The sequence below is a fragment of the Leptinotarsa decemlineata genome, unplaced genomic scaffold (genome assembly GCF_025532065.1).
Source record: "Leptinotarsa decemlineata unplaced genomic scaffold, Ldec_3_MD MMD2_tig00002159_RagTag_RagTag, whole genome shotgun sequence".
In the NCBI taxonomy this organism is placed as follows: domain Eukaryota; kingdom Metazoa; phylum Arthropoda; class Insecta; order Coleoptera; family Chrysomelidae; genus Leptinotarsa; species Leptinotarsa decemlineata.
The window spans coordinates 6,162,912-6,187,091 of NW_027412574.1; the positions used below are offsets into that span (position 1 = coordinate 6,162,912).

General features: G+C 33.9%; 1 protein-coding gene across 1 annotated transcript in view; it reads left to right on the top strand.

Annotated features, from left to right (window-relative positions):
- The first annotated feature begins 376 nt into the window (after nucleotides 1-376).
- The window catches only part of LOC111505415 (organic cation transporter protein), a 62,655-nt gene continuing 38,851 nt past the window's right edge, over nucleotides 377-24,180 (top strand). The window contains exon 1 of the mRNA XM_074177134.1: nucleotides 377-669. Within this exon, the coding sequence (XP_074033235.1) occupies nucleotides 627-669 (43 nt within the window). The 5' untranslated portion in view covers nucleotides 377-626. The remainder of the gene's footprint in view (nucleotides 670-24,180) is intronic.

Below are 24,180 nucleotides of genomic sequence, written 5' to 3' on the forward strand. Positions count from 1 at the left end.
ACAAAGTAAAACCGATTCAAAAAAATATATGCTAGACACCAAAATAATTTTTGCTCCTACCAAGTAGTTATCATTCCACAATATTTTTGTCAAATAAGCGGTGCATGATGAAAATAAATTCTCTTTGAAAAACATTTCATATTTATCTCAAATGAAAAATCTTTTGGGAACAATTGTTTGGTATTAATTATATCTAAAAATTTATCTTGTTTCCTGGCGAGCTGTGCTGCCAATTCTGTCTAAAAATAATGAATAAAACAACACTTATGTAACTTTTAGTAGTCACGAGAATAATAATCAATTTCTCTGTAAAATAGAATGTGTGTTATATGGCATGACGTACCTCCAGCCAGTTTTACAAATTCAATGTGTACCTAAAGAATACCATAAAACGTGGCAACGCTGACGTTCAACAATACAGAAAACACATGGAACTGGAGAGTGTAGACAGTAGAGACCACAAATTTAAAAGTTGCGAATAGTTCGATTCTAACCGATGTGCATCAAGTAGAAGTGATTGGGTGATTGGTGAATGTCGTGTTTGATAAACGAAAAAAATTGAATATCTATAGAAAGTGAATGACAGGCATTGGGTTCTGGCGCGGAAAGAAATTCTTGTCCGAAAAATGAGCGAAGCGCGCGATTTAGAATCCTTGATGGGATATTTAGGTAAGTCAAATTAATGTTAGATATCATACCTGTCGAGACAGGTGAATTTAGTACAAAATGGTGTGGGTTGTATTGGTTTTTTGACCCAGTAGCGAACCCTAGATAAATATCTTTTTATGTCTAGTGCAATGTCATCTATTTTGAGAGAGAACATGTCGTGAGCGTGACCTAGTGTTCTTCACGTGTTATGTCAGGATACAGATCAATTACTTACAACATGATTTTATATACTGGATGATTTTCTACCGGATATTATACTTCAAATAATAATTTCATGAAAAGATGAAATTTGTAGGAGAAAAACTTTGTTTTTATTATGTATATGAATTGCGAAAGGCAGTTTCTTATGAAAGAAATGTTTTCAGGCAGGTAGGTATATAAATAAGGGAAACATATATCAACTTACAGGTAGATAACGGTCTCCCGGGAGGTAATCCACATTCATTCAAACAATTGAATGTTTACTTTATCCTTGTATTCAAAAAATGCAAACTGTGTAATGTGAAACTTGAAATGAATTGAGAGTCTGAGATATTATTGAACTAGTTAATATAAATTCAACCACGGAATATATTATATAATATGAATATATATCTATAAATGAGTATCACTGGTATGTAGATACAAAATCTTGAATGGAGGAACAAGATAACTAATGTTTGATTTGAATGATTTTAAAATATGAAGAGGTTTGAACCTAGTAGGATATAGAAAACTGATCAAATGTAGGACCAAAATGTCCAGATCAGTGAAGATATGAGAAATTAAATTCTTAGAAATAAATAATGAAGAGACAAAAATCATACAAAATAACCATCAAGTCGTTAAAAACTAAAACTGCTTATGTTTCTTGTGTGCATGGAATAAGTTATTTTCATCATAAAATGCCACATGATTGAATATTTATTTTGCGCGATAGCTTGCGTTATATTTACAATCCTGGCTTCAAATCACATAAGTCAAAGATCAAATCTCGGATCAAATAATTACATGCATCAGCGTCTCTACACCTCAGTTCTTTTCAATACAATCTCAAAGGAACAATGAACATGAACTGGAGCTCGATATCCGGTATTATTTGCAAGAGAAAACTGCATAACGAAGCAGAGGCATCTCCAAAATTATATCAAGAGGGTCAAAAAAAATTAATTTATGTTTTAAAAGATGAATTGCGGTGATAGGACGCAGTGGTAGTGTGAACGACTCCCGATAAAGAGGTCGTGAATTTGAATTCGCTTTCAACCAGATACTTTTCACGTGAGATTTTATCTAATTTATTCTGTCAAGGTTTATGGTTGACCAGACTGGGAATAGTAAACTCTGTCCATCCAACAAACAATGCAACCCAGACAACGATAGATGTGTGATCAAAGCATGATCACAACGCACATTTGCATCTATTGGATAAAATGTACAAGCCTCTTTACCCTGGCCAATCAGATTTAACTGCAATCGGCTGGCGGAATTCATTGTACAGTGTCGGAGTGGTCAGTTACGGTTTAACGCCTGTGATGTGTACATATACGGTATTTTGAAGTTTGAAATTTTCAAAATGTCTAGTACTGATACGGCTAGAGAAACTGCTAATCTATATCCCTACTCCACCTAGCAAAAGATCAAAAAATCGACACCTTGATATTAATGACAAAAATGTAATTATGAAAATTTACAAAAATCAATATGAAGCAAGTTCTTAATTGTCTGTTGATAAACTCGTGAGAAAAGTAGAAAACATTGCTGAAGTGTCTCCTTCAAGTGTCTATGGAGTAATGAGAGAATAAAGACAATCATTCTTTTTCGGCTCCAAAACCATATAACGCACAAAAGAAAATTATTGATAAGGTAGACGATTTTCATTCAAACCCTATCAGAAGAAAAATACATCATTTTTTTTCGAAACGAAATGCCAACAATAGATTAAGTTCTAAAAGTTGTAAACGACGATCTTGATCTACCAAATTTCAAAAGGTCGACTTTCCACCAATTTATAAAAAAAATAAGTTTTAAGAAATATTTAATATTTAATGAAAATAAGAGTCTACAGAACAGATAATGGAAAAATCTATCACCTGGATGAAACGTAGGTGAACGCAGGCTACACCAAATCCAAAAATTGGCTTGATTGATTGGTTTAGGAACATAGTGCCGAAACTAGAAGAGAATTGTTTAATTGTTTTAGACAACGCTCCATACCATTCCAGAAAAGCTAAAAAAACTTCTACTAGAGCCACAAAAAAGCAGAAATTTTAAAGATAGTGAATGAACATAAAACCAAATATAATAAATAATTTGTGGACATTGCTAAAGCACGTAATAGAATAGTATTAGGTCCTCCTTCTTACCACTGCCAACTCAACCCGATAGAGCTATTTGGGCGGACATAAAAACTATGTGACCAAAAAAATATTACCATTAAATTTTGTGATCTTAAAAATATTTTAAGTGAAACTGTTTTGTCCATTACCGCTGAAAAGTGGAATAATTGCGTAGGGCTTGTGAAAGATAAAGTAGAATTGTAAACGTTAAGATCAGACCATGTAATGGATGATTTAGTTACCGAAATCGGTTGATAACTCATCTTGAAGATGATTCTTCTAGTGGCAGTTATTCAGCATTCGAGTAATCCGTCTAAAATAACAAAAGGATTTATTATTTTATTATTATTTTTTTTATTTATACCCTAGAACATAATTTCGCAATCAAAAACTGTTCACCTGTTTGTCCTGCTCAAATAAAATTAACTCATTTTTGTAGTCCATTCAATTTTAAATACACAAAATTGTTTTGGTTTTCTTCACTAGTTTAACTTTGTAGAGGGTAAAGAGAGGAGATTATGCTAAACTACACAGGTGATTAACTCATCAAGTCATCATATTAATTTACTCCTTTTCACGGTAAATTGAGCAGAATAACGTCAATAAAATATGAGCATCAGATGATAACTTTTTCCCATTTCTATTGTCAGGTTTTAAATTTACGACCCCATTGTTATAATCGGCCTATTAAGTTTGGAAACAGAAAATATAGTATTATTTTGAGGTCAGTGAACTGTGCAAGTAATATTGCATCGATATATGATTACTTGATATCAAAATAAATATTTGGATCAAATTATCATAAGTTTATTTGTGGATGGCCAATAAAATAATCTGGTCTATCATAATTGCTGCAGATTTATCTATGATGTGATAACAACTGCGGTCAAAAGTCAAAAAATTATAAAAATTTATAATATTTCAAATGCTACTGTGTAATTCTTTCACTTGTCTCTAGATATTCACATACCACAAACATAATTACCATTCAGTCGTAACTTACTGAGAGGATATACAGAGTGTAACATAAGTACGTTAAAATATTCTAGTGACTGATTCCTGAGATAATTAAAAAATAATCTGTATGAACTTGTGTCCGGAAATGCTTCGTTTTCGAGATACAGTTGTTGAAATTTTTCAAAACAAGGTTGTTTTTTGTCATACGTTTTTTGCAATTTCAGTTATTTGTATCTCGAAAACGAATGATTTTTTTGATAAACATTTTATAGAAAAAAGTTGTTTATTTTGACGGTATCAATCACATGATAAATTTTTGTAATGTTCTCAGCAACTTTTAGCGCCCAGGAGCTAAGTAATATTCATCGATATATAAAATTGTAAATATCTGAAAAATGATCACCTCCAGCGTTGTTGAGGTATTGTACCTTTTCTTACTTGGAACAGGTGTGAGAATTAGATTTTTTTCACGAAAAGTACCAATAGTTTACTACCAAAAAAGTTAGGCAATTTGAAATAAATAATGACAGCGTACGCAGCGCCCTTTAGATGATACATGAAAATTAATATTAAATTATGATTTCCCACGTCAAAAAAACTCCGGGTACCGAATTTCGTGCACATAACTTTTTTTTGTAAAGGTTATTTTTGAAGAACGAAAAAATTTAATTTGTTTGAAGGTGGTTGACAATGTTTCGTGGTGTATTTCATCAGTTCGGACTTCCATTGTTTAATATAATATGAATTGATTTGAAATCCCTGAAAAAAAAACTAAAAAGATAAAAAAATTAAAAATGTAAAAGATTAACCAAAAAAAAACAATTATATTAAACAAAAAATTGAAATTACAAAGAAATAACATACAAGCAACAACCAAAAAAATTTAAAATGTAAATATTAATAAAAGCTTCGGGTGATATGTTATCACCCGATGACGATTGTGGATACTAACAATCGAAACGTCGTGATGTAACTTTGTTTGGAATCTTTCAATTTTTATTTTTAATTTTTTGTTATTAATATTTTTTAATTTTCAGCTTTCATTAATATTTCAATTTTTAATTTTTTTTTGGTTGTTGCTTGTATGTTATTTCTTTGTAATTTCAGTTTTTTTGTTTAATAAAATTGTTATTTTTCGTTTGATCTTTTTAATTTTTTTTCATCTTAAAATTGTCTCAGGAATACGTCACTTGAATATTTTAACGTACTTATGTTACACCCTGTATACCAAAAAAAAAAAACGAAATATAGCCCTTATCAGAAACAACGTCAAAATTTCAAGAAAACGGATGGTTTCGTCGATTTCTTGGTGAAGGAAGACACCGTCATTTTCACTCCACTCAAGAGATGGCACTCGTAAAGGCATGAGAAGTGAGTAAGATGTCGTTTAGAAGCCCTTGAAATTATCTTCATTCATTACAGTTATCTCTAAATTTCAAAATTCGCCTGATAGTTAACGAATAGTTATTTTTGATATTTATGAATTTCAGCTCCTTTAACAATAACTAGGATCATAGAGGAGAACTTACTAAATTTTGAATTTCACCAGTTCGGACTTCCATTGTCTTATATAATAATTCGTCTTCATTATCTCCAATAGGTAATAACAGTTTTATACAATAACATTTTTATTACAGGGAAATAAAAGGCGAAGTTCAGTTTTTTTCCTCTTGAGATTGATATTGATAGTGTCTGTACAAATGAAATACATATATCAGCAAAAATTGAACAATATCTATCACTAATGAAAGAATGAAAAAATTCATCAAAACCAAAAAAATTATAATGCAATAAAAAAAAAACTGTTCTTCCACTCGACCTCGAAATATCTCTTCGGAAAAGAGGTCGGATATGCGATTGGTTAGTACCTCGTTTACCAGGTGGCGCGATGACAAACATGTTGTTTGTTGTTCGCTTCAGCTTTGTTCGAGGAGTGATATACTGAAAGGACTAATTCGAATTTCAATAATTGAATATCATCGACTCTATGTTCATGATGGTCACTACCTTGCACTGATGAGAGGTCAAATAGCCCGAAACCGGTCTGAAAGTGTGCCCCTTCAATAATCCGGCAATTGTATCCGGCAGTTGTATCTCCAACAGCATATGCAGAAAATACCTCAGTGAAAATTTGCACTGACACCTGTTAGGTATAATCCAACGCCCTTCGTGGTATTAGCCAGGAGAGTAGTTGTTTTCTGATAGGTGTCAGTCCATTAACCTATAGTGTAGTGAGTTGAGACTGGCCTGAATTAAGTAAAGAAACTGAAATGACTGATGTCCTCTTAAAAGTTACATAAGATCCTCATATCTCGCTTAGATAAATATCCAAACAAACTGACATAATTGAATAGAACTGGCCGATACTTGATGAAAATCCATTTTTAAAAAACGAATAGTTTTTTAAACTGGCATAAGCCGGACTGTCATACAAAGAATTTTCAAAAAAAACAAGTTTCATGCGTACCGTGTTCAGTTACATCAAGAGTTATTAGATGATGATTTTCAGAAAAGAGTAACATTCTGTGAATGGGCTCAGCAACAGTTGCTACAAGACAGAGATTTTTTAAATTATGTTTTATTTTCCGAAGAAGCAGCATTTCATAAAAATGGATTTGTAAATAAACATAATTTCCATTATTATTCAACAAACAACCCCCATTTCTTTCGGACCACCAGTCAGACAAAGTGATCCCTAAATGTATAATTGGCATAATAGGAAATTTCATCGTTGGGCCATATTTCTTTGAGGATAGAGTTGTTGGCTTAATTTAGCTGGATTTTTGGAAAACCAGTTACCACAATTATGAAATCATTTACCCATACGAATCGAACGAAGAATGTGGTACTTAAACGACGGAGCACCTGTTCACAACACTATTTCTGTTAATAATTATTTAGACACTGCATTTTCGAGGAGATGGATCGGTAGAGAAGGCCCTTTCAAGTGGCCACCTCGCTCACCAGTTTTGACAAAAATGGATTTTTTGATGTTGGGCTACGTTAAAGATCAAGATTATACAACACATCGATCTACAAAGGAGGATATGAAAAATAGAATTAAGGACGTATTCCAAAATATTCCAAAAAATATTTGATATTCGAAGTTGGTCAAGTTAATGTCTCTAGATAAAATCTCCTGTTCGACATTTCATCTCACTTTTGGTGTTGTATGTCTAAAATAATTCTGCTTTAATTTTATCCATAAATTTTTATGATGGCATTTGTGGCGGTCTGTTTTTCCGAAGATTTTTTTACTTTCAGCAATAACTTGACAACGCCGCAAAATTTTCGAAAAAAGGAAATACATTTTGCTCAGTTGAACGTTGAAAAAATTTACTGGGGGTCTTTTTGAAAAAAAGCAACACTCTGTATATTCCAAAATATTTTTGAAATAAGCAACAAAGTGAACCATATAACTTTTATCTGAAAAATTTTATCATACTCCTCATTATAGGCGAGATACTGTACTTCCTCACACTGATGGGCCACCCTGTATAAACACTACCGACATTATTAGCTGTTTCGGATAGATTTTTTCTTCCAGTTCGTATCTGAAAAAATCTTCTGTGCATGATTCCTTTCTTCGAAATATCCCCGCTCTCTATATATTGATGTATAAGTAAAAGCCCAACCGAATATCTTCTAAAAACACTACCTTGTCAATATATGTTGAGGAGTTGAGCCACACGGTATAGGAGCATGTGTAGACTACAATAAAACAGATCACTTTAGGTGCTTTCATATACATTTATCGGACATTTACATACTGAATTTAAATGTTAACGATTAGATTCGATATGGATGAGTGGCCAAGGTCAAAACAGAAATACAGTATCGTATTGAATAATTAATATTAGATAGAAAATGCATTTCAAGGTGCCACGGATTTAGATAACTCGACATTTTCATGGTTAAATTTTGTGTAAAAAATAATGAATAGTGACTGTATCCATTCAATGGGGAATATTCCTCCTGACGAAAATCAAGTAGTTTTCATAAATGAGCTCTAAAACAACGCATTTTAAACTTATCATTTCAACCTTTTTCTTTAAAAAATTATTTGAATACTTAAAAATAGGAATGAAATAATGCATTCAACATTTAAAGGGATTCGTTTCTATTTCACCATTTGGCAACATCGGTTATAGCTAATAAAGGACAACGAATCTGTTACCTGTATGAGACAAACAAAGATGACATATTTCAGAGGCGTGCTGTTCTGTTTACTTATGTTCCGAGACATTCTGTGACATATGACATTTTGTGCACCTAACCTATCTTCCTCTATATAAATAAATAACAAAACAACTGTTGTTTATGTGGCTTTTGGAGGTGGTATTGAACTATTATTTATATTTTGCCTTAATTGTTGATTTATAAAGATATTTTTTTTTTTAAGTAGAATATCTAAGTACGTATAAATTATTACAACTTGATATAGGCGCTGTTGCGAATATGTGAATTAGAAACAAATCCCTTTACAAATCAAAACTCAACATTTGAAACATTAATTTGAATACTTTTCGAAGTGAATTTGAAAAACTCATGAATTAAACTCAACTTTATTTTGTTGAAACTTGCTTTTGCTGTAATAATTCAAATTGAGGAACATTTCCCATTGCCAACCAAACATATGTGAGCTGTTCAAAAAATAGGTGAATGTTCAAATTTTGAGGGCTACATACATTCGATAAGTGATTTTTTTATGTTGGTTAACTCATCTCGAATATATGTTCACATTCTAACTACTCCATCTCGATACAAAAAAATGTGGGAATCTTTCAAAAAAAGGAAGTAATCAATTTGAAAATAAGTAACTCTATACCTACATGGATGTGTAGATCATGCAAAGAAGTAACTTTCAGACAGAAACTGGAAGAAAGCCCTCCACTTTTATTTGTATCAAGATGGAGTCGTAGAAAGCCAAACATTTTCTTTCCCAAAAATTAATCACTCCTAAAAATATAACCCCTTCAATTCAAATATGTTCACAGTTTCAGCAGTTCAGGATGTTTAGTTTGTTGGTGAGAGAGGCATAAAAATTAGAAGTTTTTTTCGTTTTCGGCGATTTTCTGGTGTCGAAAAAAATGAATCAAGAAATTTGCATCAAATTTTGTGTGAAAAAATTGTATTGGGTGCTCAAAAACACTTGGAATGTTGGCAGTGGCATACAATGATTGTACTCTGAAAACTCTGTTTACAAGTGGTACAAGCTTTTCATAGAAGGTCAGCAAGATGTGAATTACGACATTAACAACTATTGAAAGTGTTGAGAAAGTGAAGAGAATTGTTATGGAGAATCGTCGAATCACTATTAGAGAAGTTGTTGAGGTTGTTGAATTGTTGAATGACGTTAACGATGATCCAGATTTGTTTATATAAAAGGGTTATACGTGCGGTGACGGATCATGAGTGTATGGTTATGATATTGAAACCAAAGACCAATCGTCCCAATTGAAGAGCCCAGCAGAGCCAATACCAATTAAGCACGCCAAATTCCATCAACTATTTTCTTCGATTAGTGTGGTGTAGTGCATCACAAGTTCTTGCCACATGACCAGTTGCGAGAAGCAATATATCATATTACACAAAATCACAACATAATGGACTTACACTATACAACTATTTATATCAAATAATGTAAAAGAATTATCGCACCCTCTCTTCAAGAAAAAAATTTAGAAAATGCTGACAATGAATGCTTTCTACAGACTTGAACAATTTGTGAACTATTGCAAAAACACCTAATTTATTTTAATACTTGTATATAAGTATGTCCCTTTATGAATATTGTACTTTCAAAATAATTTATCGAATTTCTAATTTTTAAAATTGTTTTGCATAACATTAATAATGTGCTACTAAGTGTAATATTACTTGCCATATCCGAGCACATCTTGGCTACAAATGGTTAATAAAGAATCTGCATCTGAATCTGAATACGAAGAAAACGTCCGGTATATTGGAAAAACAATTCATGGCTTCTGCATCATGATAATGCATCTGCTCACTCGTCATTGATTGTTTGTAAATTTTTGGCCAAACACAAGACCGTAATCATGCCTCAGCCAACGTATTCACCAGATTTGGCCTCCTGTGACTTTTTCTTGTTCTCAAGATTGAAGAGACCCATGAAAGGATGGCGTTTTGCGACGATCGAGGAGATACAAACCGAATCGCTGAGAGTGATCAAGAACACACCAAAAGTGCATATCAGAACTTTTTCGAGGATCAAAAAAAACGATGGCACAAGTGTATCCCTGAGGACGATAACTTTGTAGGGAAGAACATAGAAATTGACGAATAAATAAAGATTTTTTGAGAGAAATTAAAATTCACTTTATTTTTTGAAAAATAGAGTATGTATAACCGTTGATTTTTCAACCCAATAGATACATATCAAAAGGCAAGGTCGCGCAGTATGTATTTTTCTAGTTGGCTATGACTCTGAATCATGACAGTTACTTTTATAATTGTATATGGTCATTATTATAATCTTAGTTTTCGTCAATATGGCAAAAATAGTGTACACGGCTTGTACATTTTTTTCAGATTTTAGTATCATTTTTTGAGTGAGAACTAGTCAAAAGTCGATAAAACGTCATTGCTTTCGAAAACAGAAAGTATCATTACGGTATCAGGTAACGTAATGTTCGATTTATCGCCGGTCTCCAAATGGAAGAGTTCCTGAAAAGTGTAATTCGAGGTGTATTCGGTTGAACTTTGAAGCCATAAGCAGCTGTATTTTGTCGCGTAGAAAAATACAGCCAGTAGGTAGGCTCTCTTACCACGTGATCCGCCCGAGTTGCCGGGGACCTTGAACCGCTCTTAGAATGGGATTGTCATTCAACGCGTTCAGTGCTGTAGTATAGAAGGATGCGACGGTTCCACGGGCATCGGATTAGTTATAATAAACGGTCGGAAATTGATATTATGTTTAGTTTATTCGCTGTTGTTATTATTGTTTTTAGTTTTTGCAGTTGGTTATAAGTAATTTATCACCAAATATTCTATAATAACCTTGAATTTCGTTTTTATATGAACGCATGCCTATGGTAAAAGAACGAAATTGGCTCCACACTTCGTTTCGAGGTCACCAAGAACTTTGTGAATTTATGAATGAAAGTAGTGGGAGTGGACTTACTGGTAGATTTTACTATGCTTTTAGTATGTATCGATTTGAGTGGAATCAAGCTGACAAAATCGGTGAAAAGAGCTGGGCCACCAAACTTTCTTTGATATTCGAGGCTATCAAAATTGCTTGGTACTTTTGGATCTCCAACCAGGCGAGTGATGGTATATAATCAAGCAGCAAGTGGACAAGGGGACAAGGGGACATATCTCAAAAACGAAATAACAAATCAATGGGAAAATTTGGTAATAGTTCTTGATGAATATATCAGATTATTTTCATCTAATGAAGCACCCTATATATTTCAAACCACATTGAATGTTTAACAACTTTTAATCTACTTGGAAATGATGTTTTTTTTCAAAAAAATATAGTGAAACAGAAAAAGTGACACATAATAAGACAAGATATGAAACCTCGTACAGAACTTCCACATTTTGTACCAAAATTCGACATTATATTTACAGGGTGTGTTACAGAAATTGTTCCTTCAACACGATGAGGATATCTTACAAATGGAAATATTTGCAATTTTATCTCTTAACTTCATTAACACACCCCTACCCTTACCCAACAATAGATAGATTTAAAGTTTTTTGTCGATTTTCCGTTATTTATCTTCCGTTTTTATTTTCGAGGAATCTGCTTTTCAAATGTTTGTTTGTTCAGTATGTTATATTCCTAAAACTTGAAATTATTTTCTTTGTTCTAACGCCTTATCCATTGTTTTTCTCACGAATAAATCTCAAATTTTAACAGTAGTAACATATTATACTTGTAAAATGCCAGTTAGGTCACCTGCGTGCTGCTACTCTTCCACCTTTTTTCTATCGAGGAAAATACATAAAACTTCATTTAGTAACAAATATTAGGTTGTTTCAAAAGTTTGGTCCGTATTAATGTTATCTGTTTTTGTAGCCTCCATATCTCAATAAATGTTCATTCTACTCTGTCATTCTACTCTGTCATCTGTCAGGCATTTGGCAATGATAGTGTTAATGAACGCAGTGCTTGATGGTTTGCGAAATTTCGTTCCGAAGATTTTAGGCTGGAAGATGAGCCCCAAAGTGGTTGACGTATAGTAATTCAGGACGAGAATTTGAAGACTCTGGTGGAGACTGACCCATCACAAACGATGCGTGGGCTGCCGGAAGAACTGGGCTCCAGCTCCCATGCGGTTTTTGATGTTCAAAATGTATTGGAAAGGTCAAAAAACTCTGAAAGTAACTATCCCACGATTTGAACGATCGGCAGAAATTGTCACGTTCCGCGATCTTCTTCTGGATCGGATCGTTACGTGTGATGAAAAGTGGATCCTCTACGACAACAGGATACGTTCAGGACAGTGGTTAGACACCGATGAGCTAGCCAGAACTTTCCAGAGGCAAAAACCTACCAAAAAAAGACCATTGTTACTTAATGGTGGTCAGCCGCTGGTGTGCTGCACTATAACTGCCTGAAACCGGGCCAAAACATCACAGCAGAGTCCTATTGTGAGGAAATCGACGGAATGTACCGTCGGAATGTACCTGAAGAGGTCCCATCCTTCTCCACGACAAGCTCGTCCGCACGTTTCACAAATCACCGTCCGAGAATTGAACGAATTGAGTGTCGAAGTTCTACCTCACACACTACACTCCCCAGACCTCTCGCCAACCTACTACCATCTTTTCAAGCACTTCAATAACTTTCTCACCGGTAGAACCTTCGTCAATCAGGACCAGTCAAAAATGCCCTTCGTCGCCTTCATTGAATCCCGTTCACTCAATTTTCATGCTGACCGATTTAATTGACTTGCGTTTCGTGGGCAAAGGTGCACTGATTAAAATGGTGCTTATTTCGATTGAATTGAATTGTATTCACTGATACCTTACAGTTTAAAGTAGACTCACGAAAACGGACAAAACTTTTGAAACAACTTAAATAAACTTTTTCGTGCGAGAAAGGAAAAACATATTTTTTTTTCAAATTGTGTGAAACTATTAATTTTACATCTGAGAGATGTTTTGAAAATTCATTTGATTATTAATATAGATAATTATTCCAACAAGGATATTCTCAGTTCATTTTATTCGTAGATTCAGATTGTGGGTAAACAGCTTGAAAATAATAATATGTTTGGGCCCATGGAATTAACCTCCGAAGTAACCAGATTTAACACCTGTGGATTTCTATTTATGAGAACAATGAGTGTATAGAAATTCAATTGAAAACAGAGTGCAAATGAAATGCAAAAAGCAACTACCGATTCCATGGAATGTCGCATTTTGAAATGTTTGGACATGAACCAACGACATTTTGAACAACTGTTCAAGTAATTCAGTAATGCAATAAAATAACTTAGTTTTTAGAGATTATTTGACAAACCTTCCTTTTGGAAAAGTTTTCATTTCTATACTTGTGTGTTTTATGTGTTTTGTCATTACTATAACATGCTGATCAAATTGAAACAGGTCAAACAAGTTTTTAGAGATGATTTGACAAACTTTGCTATTGGAAAAAATGTTTTTCACTTGTGTACTTGTGTTTACTATAACATACTGATCCAACTAAAACATTTCATGTTGAGGTATTGATAATAAGAGAGTAAGCAAAAACCATAGCAATGTTTTTAAGATGGTATCCTTTAAAAAACTATAAATAATTTCCGTGCCAACGTTAGTTTAAAACGCCACTTGTCAACTTGTTTTGTATGTTACAACATTAGTTTTCAGTATTTTAATTTAAATTTAAAGTTCGTTAACTTCAAGTCTGACAAATGGTTAGATTAACGGCATAAAATAACAGTTTTACAAATGATTGGTTATGAAGATGAAACCCGAACAAAACATGAAGTAGCTCATCTATTCCATGAGAAATTTCATAATTCACCGCCTATATCTCGAGGAACAATAAGCAAAATAGTGAAGCAATTTCGCGAGCTTAGTCATGTGAAGCAGATAAAAAAGGAGCTGCCAATGCAATGAGTGATGAACTTAAATTAGATGTGAAGCTTGAGTTTGAGGAAATCCCACATACATCGAGTAGACAGACAGACATTCACTACATTCAATGTTAGCCATACATCGATAGTAAACATATTGAAAGAAAATGAAATGCATCCCTATAAAATGATACTACTTAGGAACGCATGGAAGACGATTTTGATAGAATAACTTATTTTTGTAAGCAAATGATGGACATTTTGGATAACAATATCATCCAATTAGAAGACGTTATGTTTTCTGATAAGTGTACTTTGTCTCTTAACGGTCATGCTAATCGGCAAAATTGCCGCTATTGTTCAACGGAAAGTCCTCACTGGATGAGAGAAGAACACACGCAATACCCTCAAAAGGTTAAGGTTTGGGCAGGGATTGTAGGAAACCATATCATTGGTCCCTTTTTCATTGAGGGCAACTTGAATGGCCATAATTATTTGGCACTACTTCAAAATGATGTCATTCCAAGTTTAGCAAATTTATATCCTGATCCAGGAAACCCTCAAGTTCCAGTGAATACGATATGGTTTCAGCAGGATGGAGCACCAACACATTACCAAGTTAATGCCCGGCAATACCTCGATACAACATTTCCCAATCGGTGGATATGGAGGCGAGGATCGATTGAATGGCCAGCGCGATCACCTGATCTTTCATCATTAGATTTTTTTATGGGGATATGTAAAGAGCAATGTGTGCAAAACTAAACCTTCAGATTTGAATGACGAATAACGCTTGCGATTAGGTCGGCCACGCCTAATATGTTAAATAATGTTAGAAGATAGTTTTATTAGAGATTAGGATGTTGCCAAGACGTTCGCGGAGAACATTTTAAACATCTACTTCGTTAACATCCATAGTTCTTTTTCGTATTCTACATTTCATAAAATTCCGTACATTGAACTTATATCGAAATATTTCATTGAAAGATATCGAAAAAAAATAATTATTTCCAACACGAGTTGAGATATAAAAAATTGATGGAATAAAAATTGATTGAAATTCAGCATAGTATCCAATAATGTTGTAATTTATAGAGTATGGTATTTGAAAAATGGTACAAGTGGCAACATTGCACTCCTGAAAATATTTTAAAATTATTTACTGTATCTATTATTAACTACTACCAAATTTTTAGATCGATGCATACTTTTTTTTCAGACGCGTCTAACGGTCAACTGAACTAGATTTTCGTTCCAGTATATGTTAGCAATATTCTTCTAATTTGAGCAAGTTGTAAACTCGTTTTTATTAAACAATTCTTGTCTTTCGATAAATTGCCATAGAATGCGGAAGAATATAACCTTCCCTACTCTTACATCATACGAAAAAAAACATTTTCGCAGAAATAACGTATCGATTTGTATTCACCAAGGCATATTCAAATAGAGATACCATTCATCAGGTCATTAATCGTTCAGTATTTGTATTGAGTTGCAAGTTGCTTATCGTTAACAACCATTAGCACACGATAGTAAGCCACAAACCTTGTGGAAAATATCCAGAAGGTTAAATTATATCACTAATAACCCGGCGAAATATGCCAGGGAATAAATAGGTCACGAAATGACAAACGAATGGAAAGTTTCAGTTAATAAAGAGATGAATGTGAGGAAAAAAGTATTAGTGCTGAGTTATAATAATTATCGCCCAGTGAGGTTATGAAAGCATATAGATTTATAGGGTGTTTCGTACGTATTGTCATAAAATTCAAAGGGCGGTTTCTTCTGATATTTAAAAAAAAACCTTTGAATCACTATACTCGTATGTTGAAATTTGAGGTGAAAATGGATCATAAAATTTGCCTTTGCATGTAAAAGGGTGCAATTGGTTTTTTCTTTTGGTGCACAAAAAGAGTGTACAAAAACAAAAAATGTATCGCCCTTGAATATTTGATTCAATATATTGAGATTCCAAAAACAATTGTTTTTGCTGTATTCTAAGGCTCAAATGGATAAAAAACCTGTATGACCCCGTTTTTTCGATACTTATATTGTGCCAATTCTGTTAGTGTTGGGTGGAGTTTCGAGTTACTAGTTTGAGATATCAATCGAATCAAAAAGTACGACCTCCTCTCCCAAAAGAACAATTATGTAAATTAATCTGAAAGTGTGAAAAAACGTATTTTTCCATGAAAAATGTATCGCCCTCTCATGAAAAACAGCCCTCAAAAGTCTTTGGCGAACTAACGATTAACGATCTCTTACTTTTTAACGTGTGCCTCCTAGCACGCGTCGTACGCGTGCTAGGAGGTGAATATCTATCGTCCGAAATTTGAACTCGAACCAACCTTCACATAGCGGCTGATTGGAAGGATATAACCACCCACTCTAACGAATCGGCTACCGTCTCTCCTTATGAACTTTTTGAAATTAGCAGAATGCCACGTCAGCATAAAAATTGCGTGTTCAAGATTCGATGAAGTCGATGAAGGATGTTTTTGTCTGGTCGCCATGTCAGCATAAAAATTGCGTGCTCGGGATTCAATGAAGTCGATGAAGGTCGTTTTTTGTCTGGTCCTGATTGGCGATGGTTCTTCTGGTGAGGTAGTTATCGACTTCCCTGAAAAGATGGTACTCGGTTGGCGAGAGGTCTGGGGAGTATGGTGGATTGCTGTGATGGATTGGCGAGGTTGCAGAAAGTTATAGTGAATTGTACCAGCCGCTGATCACCACATGTTTTTTTTGTGGGTTTTTGCATTTAGGAGTGCCTGGGTGGCTCACGTGATGGATGCGCAAAAGCAAAGAAGCACAAACCTCGAAATGTGACTATTTCTGTCGACCGTTTAAATCGTGGGGTCGCTTTTTGGCGTTTTGGCGTTTCGAATACGTTTTAAAACATCAAAAATCACATGGGAGCTGACGACCAGTTCTTCTGTCATCCCACGCAGCATTTGTGATGGGTCAGTCTCCACCAGAGTCCTAAAAATCCTCCTCCTGGATTACTGTAGGTTGACTTCTTCGAGACTCATCTTACAGCCAAAATTCGCTTAACGACATTATATAGCAATAAGCTAAAAAGAGACAAAAAATTAAAATTTGGAAAAAATCTACAGCATCAATGTATTGTTACGCCCGCTATATTGAAGTCATTGGGTGGATCAAATTCAACCTGCAAGATTTGTTTATAGACACCGAGACACGTAGAATTAAATAAAAGCTTGTGAAAAATAGATGTTAGAGCTATACATATAAGAGGTTGTTTCAAAAGTTTTGTCCCTTTTAATGTCATGTGTTTTGTAGCTCCACATCTCAATAAATATGTAATCTACTGTGTCGTGGTACACCGTGCTTTTCTTTAATTGTCCCCCCCTTTTATTTTTTGATAGGGTCAACTCAAAACATTGAAATTTGGGATAATGAAATTAATGCATGACTACTTAATTTTGAAGTGAGATTGATAGATGAAACAAATGCTTCACAACCCTAGAATATAATGTCAATATCTTCAACTACTATAAAATGGCGGGACTTTTAATAATAATAATTTCTATAAAATAAAGTATACATGCATTAATTTCATTACCTATCCCAAATTTCAATTTTTTGAGTTGACCCTTTCAAAAAATAAAAGGGAGGGGGGCATTAAAGAAATGCACTGTATACTGACCAATAGAGAATTTTGTACCCTGTACAGAGTACTTTGATGCTATTTTTGTTTTTATCCAAATTTCAATTTTTTTGGTAATTTTCAGCTTATATGATGTCTGTAAAGCGAGTTTCGGCCTGCTGTAAGCAGCACACAAGCAGAACCGGTCATTGGCATCGCTTTAGGCTTTGCCAAACAAAGATTGAACACCTGGATGGCAAGAAGATTTATGGACTTCTGGCAGAATTTTCCAGGGTTGGCTTACTTTCAGGCATTTATTCGCCTTTCGAAGCTTGTTACCAAACAGTGGTTGGACTACATTAGGGGTTAAATACGATATCTAACAGGCCTTTTTAAAGGTCACTGTCATTTGAATCATCATACGCAGAGATTTGGACTGTTGGAAGACAGTGTGTGTCGCCTCTGTTTGGAAAATGACGTAACAGCAGAGTATATACTTTGTGCCTGCCCTGCTGAGGACCGAATCAGGTTCTTAAAGTTCGGCAGAGCCGTACTCTTACCATCTGACCTGAAAGACCACTCATCATACAAACTAATCGGCTCCGTTAAGAAGCTGGGTTTATTTGGTCGAGTGTGAATAGGTGTGAGCCACAATAAACCCTTGTGGGTTACGGTGGAGGGTCGAATGGACCCACTCACTTTAGACCTAAATTAACCTAACCTAAGCCATCATCAAGAAAGAATGGTTACAATCCTACTATTATTATCGGAGAAATACGTGTACAAACATATATACATACAAATATACAGTAAAATGGATTAACGGGGTCTCTCAGTCAAAAAATTAAAAATCAAAACTCTGCTTTACTTTGCCAAGCTTTCGCTTCTAATGGGAAGCTTCTTCAGGGCCTACAATTTATTGAGTTGTGGATTTTTTTTGCCAATGAATAACATAACAAATCATACTTACAGTAAAAATGAGTGAAAAACAATGAATTAAACATAAAATTGACGAAAAAAAGTTAAACATGTATGGATTTTTTGGATTTGACAAATGTCATACCTTCACATAAATGTCATTTTTCAATGGGCATGATGATTTGATAATCTTTGACTCTAAAGAGAGAGTTGATTGATACAATTTTCATTATTATCATTATGTTTTTTGGTATAATTTCAGTAAGTTACTGTATATACTGCTGAGATTATCAATGTAAGTTTTCTTATTAATACAATTAGAAGAATTATTAATTTCAACCATTTCAAGAAAAAGGCGTTTGGAAATATTTTTACAAGAAGTTGTGAAATCCATTATAATTTTTTCTAAAGAGAGACCAATAGATGATTACAGTTCAAGGATGTAAGGATTAACCAGAAAAATTTGTCAGGTTAAGAAAGTAACAGTAACTGGCCTTCTCACAGGTTACTGTCATTTGAATCATCATATGCAGATACTCGGACTGTCGGAAGGGAGTGTGTGTCACCTCTGTTTGGAAAATGGTGAAACAGCACAGCACATACTTTGTGCCTACCCCGATGGGGACCGAATCAGATTTTCAGAGTTTGGCAGAACCGTAATCTTACCCTCTGACCTGAAAGACCACTCAACATACAAAAATGCGGTTATTTATGTTTTAAAACATTTTGGAAAGGTCAAAAAGCTCGAAAAGTGGGTCCCCCAGGATTTGAACGATTGACAGTAACTGTCACGTTTTGAAGTATGTTGTTCTTTACTGTTGCGCAACCAAAACGATCCTTCTTTGGATCGAATTGTCACGTATGATAAAAAGTAGATTTTCTATGAAAACAGGAAACGTGGAGGACAGTAGTTGGATACCGATAAGTTACCCCAGCACTTTCCAAAGGCGAAAACCCACCAAAACAAGACCATGGTTACTGTATGGTGGTCAGCGGCTGTGATTCACTATAATTTTCTGCAACCAGCCCTAACTATCACAGCAGAGTGATGTTGTGAGGAAATCAACAAAACGTACCGAAAATTGCTTCAGCAGCAGTCGGCACTGGTCAACAGAAGAGGTCCGATCCTGCTCCACGACAAGTTCGTCCGCACGTTTCACAAATTATCGTCTTTAAATTAAACGAATTTACCGTCGGACTTCTGCCACTTCACCCACCATACTTCCCAGATCTCTCGCACGCACTTTGATAACCTTCCCATCGGTAGAAATTTTGCCAATCAAGACCAGTCAAGAACGGCCTTCGTCGACTTCATCGAATACCAATCATAACATTTTTAGACTGACGAAATTAATCAACTTGTGTTACGTTGGCAAAAGTGCACTGATTCAAAATGCGCTTATTTCCATTAAATTGAAAAGTATTCACTGAGATATTACAGTTTAAACGGACAAAACTTTTGAAATAAGGTAATACTTGAAACTAACAGAATAACCTAACTATTAGTGGTTGATCAATTTGCCACTATCGAAAGAAGGATTTTATTTTTTGATTGGCATCCCTTGGTTACTAAATAGAAAAAAACCTTGTTCTAATTTCTATATCAACTATATCAAACTGAAATTTTCTTCGAAAAAATAAATAAAATCGATGTTACTGTCAAATATTTGCCTAAACACTCGTGATGGTATTATATAGCCAACTATATTTGTTGACAACATAATATTGCTACAACACGAGTTACATAAAAGAGCAATCAAAGAGATTGTGAGTATCCAAATTTCATCTGCAAGTATTATAGATCGTGCAAACGAAGTCGTGCGAATAAAATGACCTATTTCAAGTCTTTCTCATTCAATTCTATTCACTATATCTTTCTGATGATATGATTTCTATGTAGGTATAGTTCAAGTAAACGATATTGTATATATATATATATATATATATATATATATATATATATATATATATATATATATATATATATATATATATATGTATATATATATATATATATATATATATATATATATATATATATATATATATATATATATATATATATATACATATATATCCCCTTTTCTGCCAGTCTTTTTCAGTAATATTAGATACTTCTTCTTTAACTAGCTCTGTTACCTTCTTATCAAATTTTGGGAAATTATTTTTACGCCTGATGCTTTGTTTCAATTTTCCCCAAATCAACTCGATGGGATTGAAAACACAAAAATAGGGGGGAAGTCTCAGTATGATGTGTTCATACTTTTAAGCAATACTCTCAAGGTCATACACTTCATCAAATGTTTTTGTCTGTAAAACTTCAAGTAGTTGGTTTTTGGTATCTTCAAAATGGTATCTTCAAAATACAAATTGTTATCCATTGAAAAACTTTGCATTTCATCTTTCCTCGAATTTTTATTCGGTACTTTGATGAGCTGTCGCGAATGATAGGAAGCGTTGTCAAGAAGTATTACACTATTCGCATCCAGATTTGGGATCAATATGTTTTCAAACCATTCCTCAAAAATATTAGCTTCCATGTTTTTATGGTAGTCAACAATGCAGTCCTCAAGTTTTTTTCCACATAATTTCGAAGAATTCGGAACCCATCGTTTACTTCCTCCGCAATGCACAATGATTAATCGCGATCCTTTGTTTGCAGGCATGTTAGGCGTACACATTCTCGAACCATCAGTCCACCCTTTCGTAACTGTGTCGTGAGTGTCATACCAAGTTTCGTCCAAATAGAAAATTTGCCGTTGTTCTTGTTTATATTTAGTTATTTGTTCTAATTATTTGTTACGCAATTCCACTATTCTTCTGCTTTCCATAACTGATTGACGTTTGTTCATTATTTTAAATTTAAATCCTAGTTTCTTTATCCAATTCTGAAGAGTTTTGTCACAACAGCTCACGTTTTGGCCGGAAGTATTCAATTTCTTCCTTATGATTTCAGTTGTAGGAATCTCATTGATTTTGTAACAGTCGTATAATGTTTTCTTCAATGATTTTATTTGATGTACATCTAAAGGTTTTGGTAATACCGTATCACATCACGTCTTGTGTTGATAAGGTTAGTTTTTGACAATTTTACGTACAGTTGAGAAAGGAATTTCGGTCAAATCTGATGCTGTTTGTAATAGTTTGTTTCCCTCAAAACCAAACTTGAAATGTAGATTCTTATATACATTGCAACATACTCTATGTTTCTATATTCAAATGCTTCCGAATCTTATTCACTGGTATCTCTTTTTCGCATTGTTCACCATCGCTATTGGAATCACTACACTGGAAAAAGTCTGCGTTGTTATCACACTCATTATTACTATTAGTAATTGTCCAAGGACGCTATACTTTACACAGGTAACAAAAATTTTGAGTAATTGTAATGTACTTCATTATTTTACCCAGTGGTACTATTTCATCTCCGACATAGGTCAAAAATTTCAATTGAGTTTCGATTGATATTAAATTTTGTAAATGTTTTTTTTACAGAATTTCATAAATAACTGATTTAGAAGCTCATGAATCCAACTCTGCTTTGATAGGTAAATTGTTTAACTTCAAATTTAGTAATATGGGACGTTTCTGTGACGATCATAAACAAAATAGTGCCCTTTCATTTTGTAAACAACAATAATAAATCGGCTTTATTGATAACACAAAAAAAAACAATAGAAAGATACATTTGAAAATGAAATTGGTTTTCTAATACCTTATTCGGATCAGCTGTGGAACAGACGGGCTCATTGACCGTTTCAATACAATTAAGAGACTGGTTTTTATTTACCTTTCTACATATTCTACGGAGATGTCCCCTTTCGCCGCAAAAACTGCAGGTGTATTCGCGGTAAAAATATCGCTGCGTGTCGTGGTTCCCACCTCCGCTACATAAAGACATACCTGTTTGATGCCAGGAGGACCTCGTTGAGGTGTTGGTGTTTGAAGTGTCTGTCCTCCTGAAACGGGTTGTCTGCCCTCTGCTGCTTTGCTCGCGGTTCCTTGCATGTGGTCTGTATCCTGTCCTGTGATCTTCCACTTCCTGGTAATCAAGTTTGTGAATATTTTCTGCTATCACTAAACCGCGAAGCCGAGCCGCATACTCTTGGATAGTTTCGGACTCCCACTTTTCGGTTGCATAAAATGCAAAAGGTTTTGCAAATACGGCACGAGTGGGTTATGACATGTTTCGAATAATTTCACTATGTCATCAAACGAAATATTTTCCGGTTTTGCAGGTAAGGCGAGGTTTTCTTACAGCACGAATGCATTTTCGGATAATCCGTTCAATAAAATTTCACGTTTTCTCTCTTCATTATCGATTGCATTTGCCACGAAAAAAGACTTCAACTTCCTAATAAATATATCGAAATCGTGGACATCTGGATTGAGTTCAGACTGAATTCCAAACTGCCTTGCCATTTTGTTTATTGGTATCTGAACTAAATGATATCAATTCTTCAATGATGAATGGTCCTTACATTATTCTCATTCTTGTCGCCAACTGTGAATGTACTTCACTATTTTCAACAATAAGACACGGTTTTCATAAATACCATTCAATTTCCCAAATTCAACTGAAGTCCTGTCTACTTAGGTCACGGCCCAGCGCATGAAAAATATATACAGTTTTTATCTCAAACAATTCCGATACGAAACAACGGCGATACTTATCCCCACATATTCGTCTCCGTAACATGACTTCAAATTTAATTTTGACTCTTCAGCTAATCATAAAACTCGGTTAGTAAAAATTATCCAATACAAAAATTCTTCAGTCCACGTGGGCTAGTTGGCAGCGGCATTATTTCTCTGTATTTGTTTTCTTGGCCTTTGACATGCCAATAGTTTTAACTATTCACAATACAGGTTACTTCGACACAGATTGTTTATACCAACTACTTTCGCAATCTTGATCTGTTCGAAAACACCTTTGGAAATGTGCAAATTATTATTGGAAATAGTTTCCTGTTCACTTTTTGAGATGAATGCAGCGTCGACACAGTCATACCTTACATAGCCACTGAAATCGTTTGGAATGTTAGAAGAATTTTAGTTTCTTGGCCTTAGAAATAATGTGATACAATTATTCTTCAAAGTTCATTTATTCAGAATTTCCAGAGAAAACGTGAAAACGATATTTTAATTAAAAAAAATAAAAACAAATGATATGATAAAATATAACTTATCGCTAAAGTGAAAAATATACTACTCACAATTATGCAAAATAAATATGCAAGTCAAATTTTTCCTGGGTTTTTTAATGAAAATAAAAAAGTCCTGTAACATTTTTCAATTTCTTGTATGTTTGTGATGAACAGAAAATTTGATATTTAAACGATATTTTTGGAAACTATTAATACAATCTATACGATATTTAAAAATATTTTTTTTGAAAATTAAACATTTAATTCTTTTGAAAATTTTTGTTAATATAAACATTTTGCTTTTCTATATAAGATTGGATTGTTAAGGGTCATATTTTCTATAATTTCGTAAATGTCAAAAATTTTCTGTTTGTTTTTTTCCTTCGAACGATAATTGATTGTTCTGATTCCTCCTAAAAATGAAAAAAAAGATTTAATTTTTAATTTTAGGTATATATTTTCAACAATTCAAATTCCTAACAATATTTATCCATGATTATTCATGAACT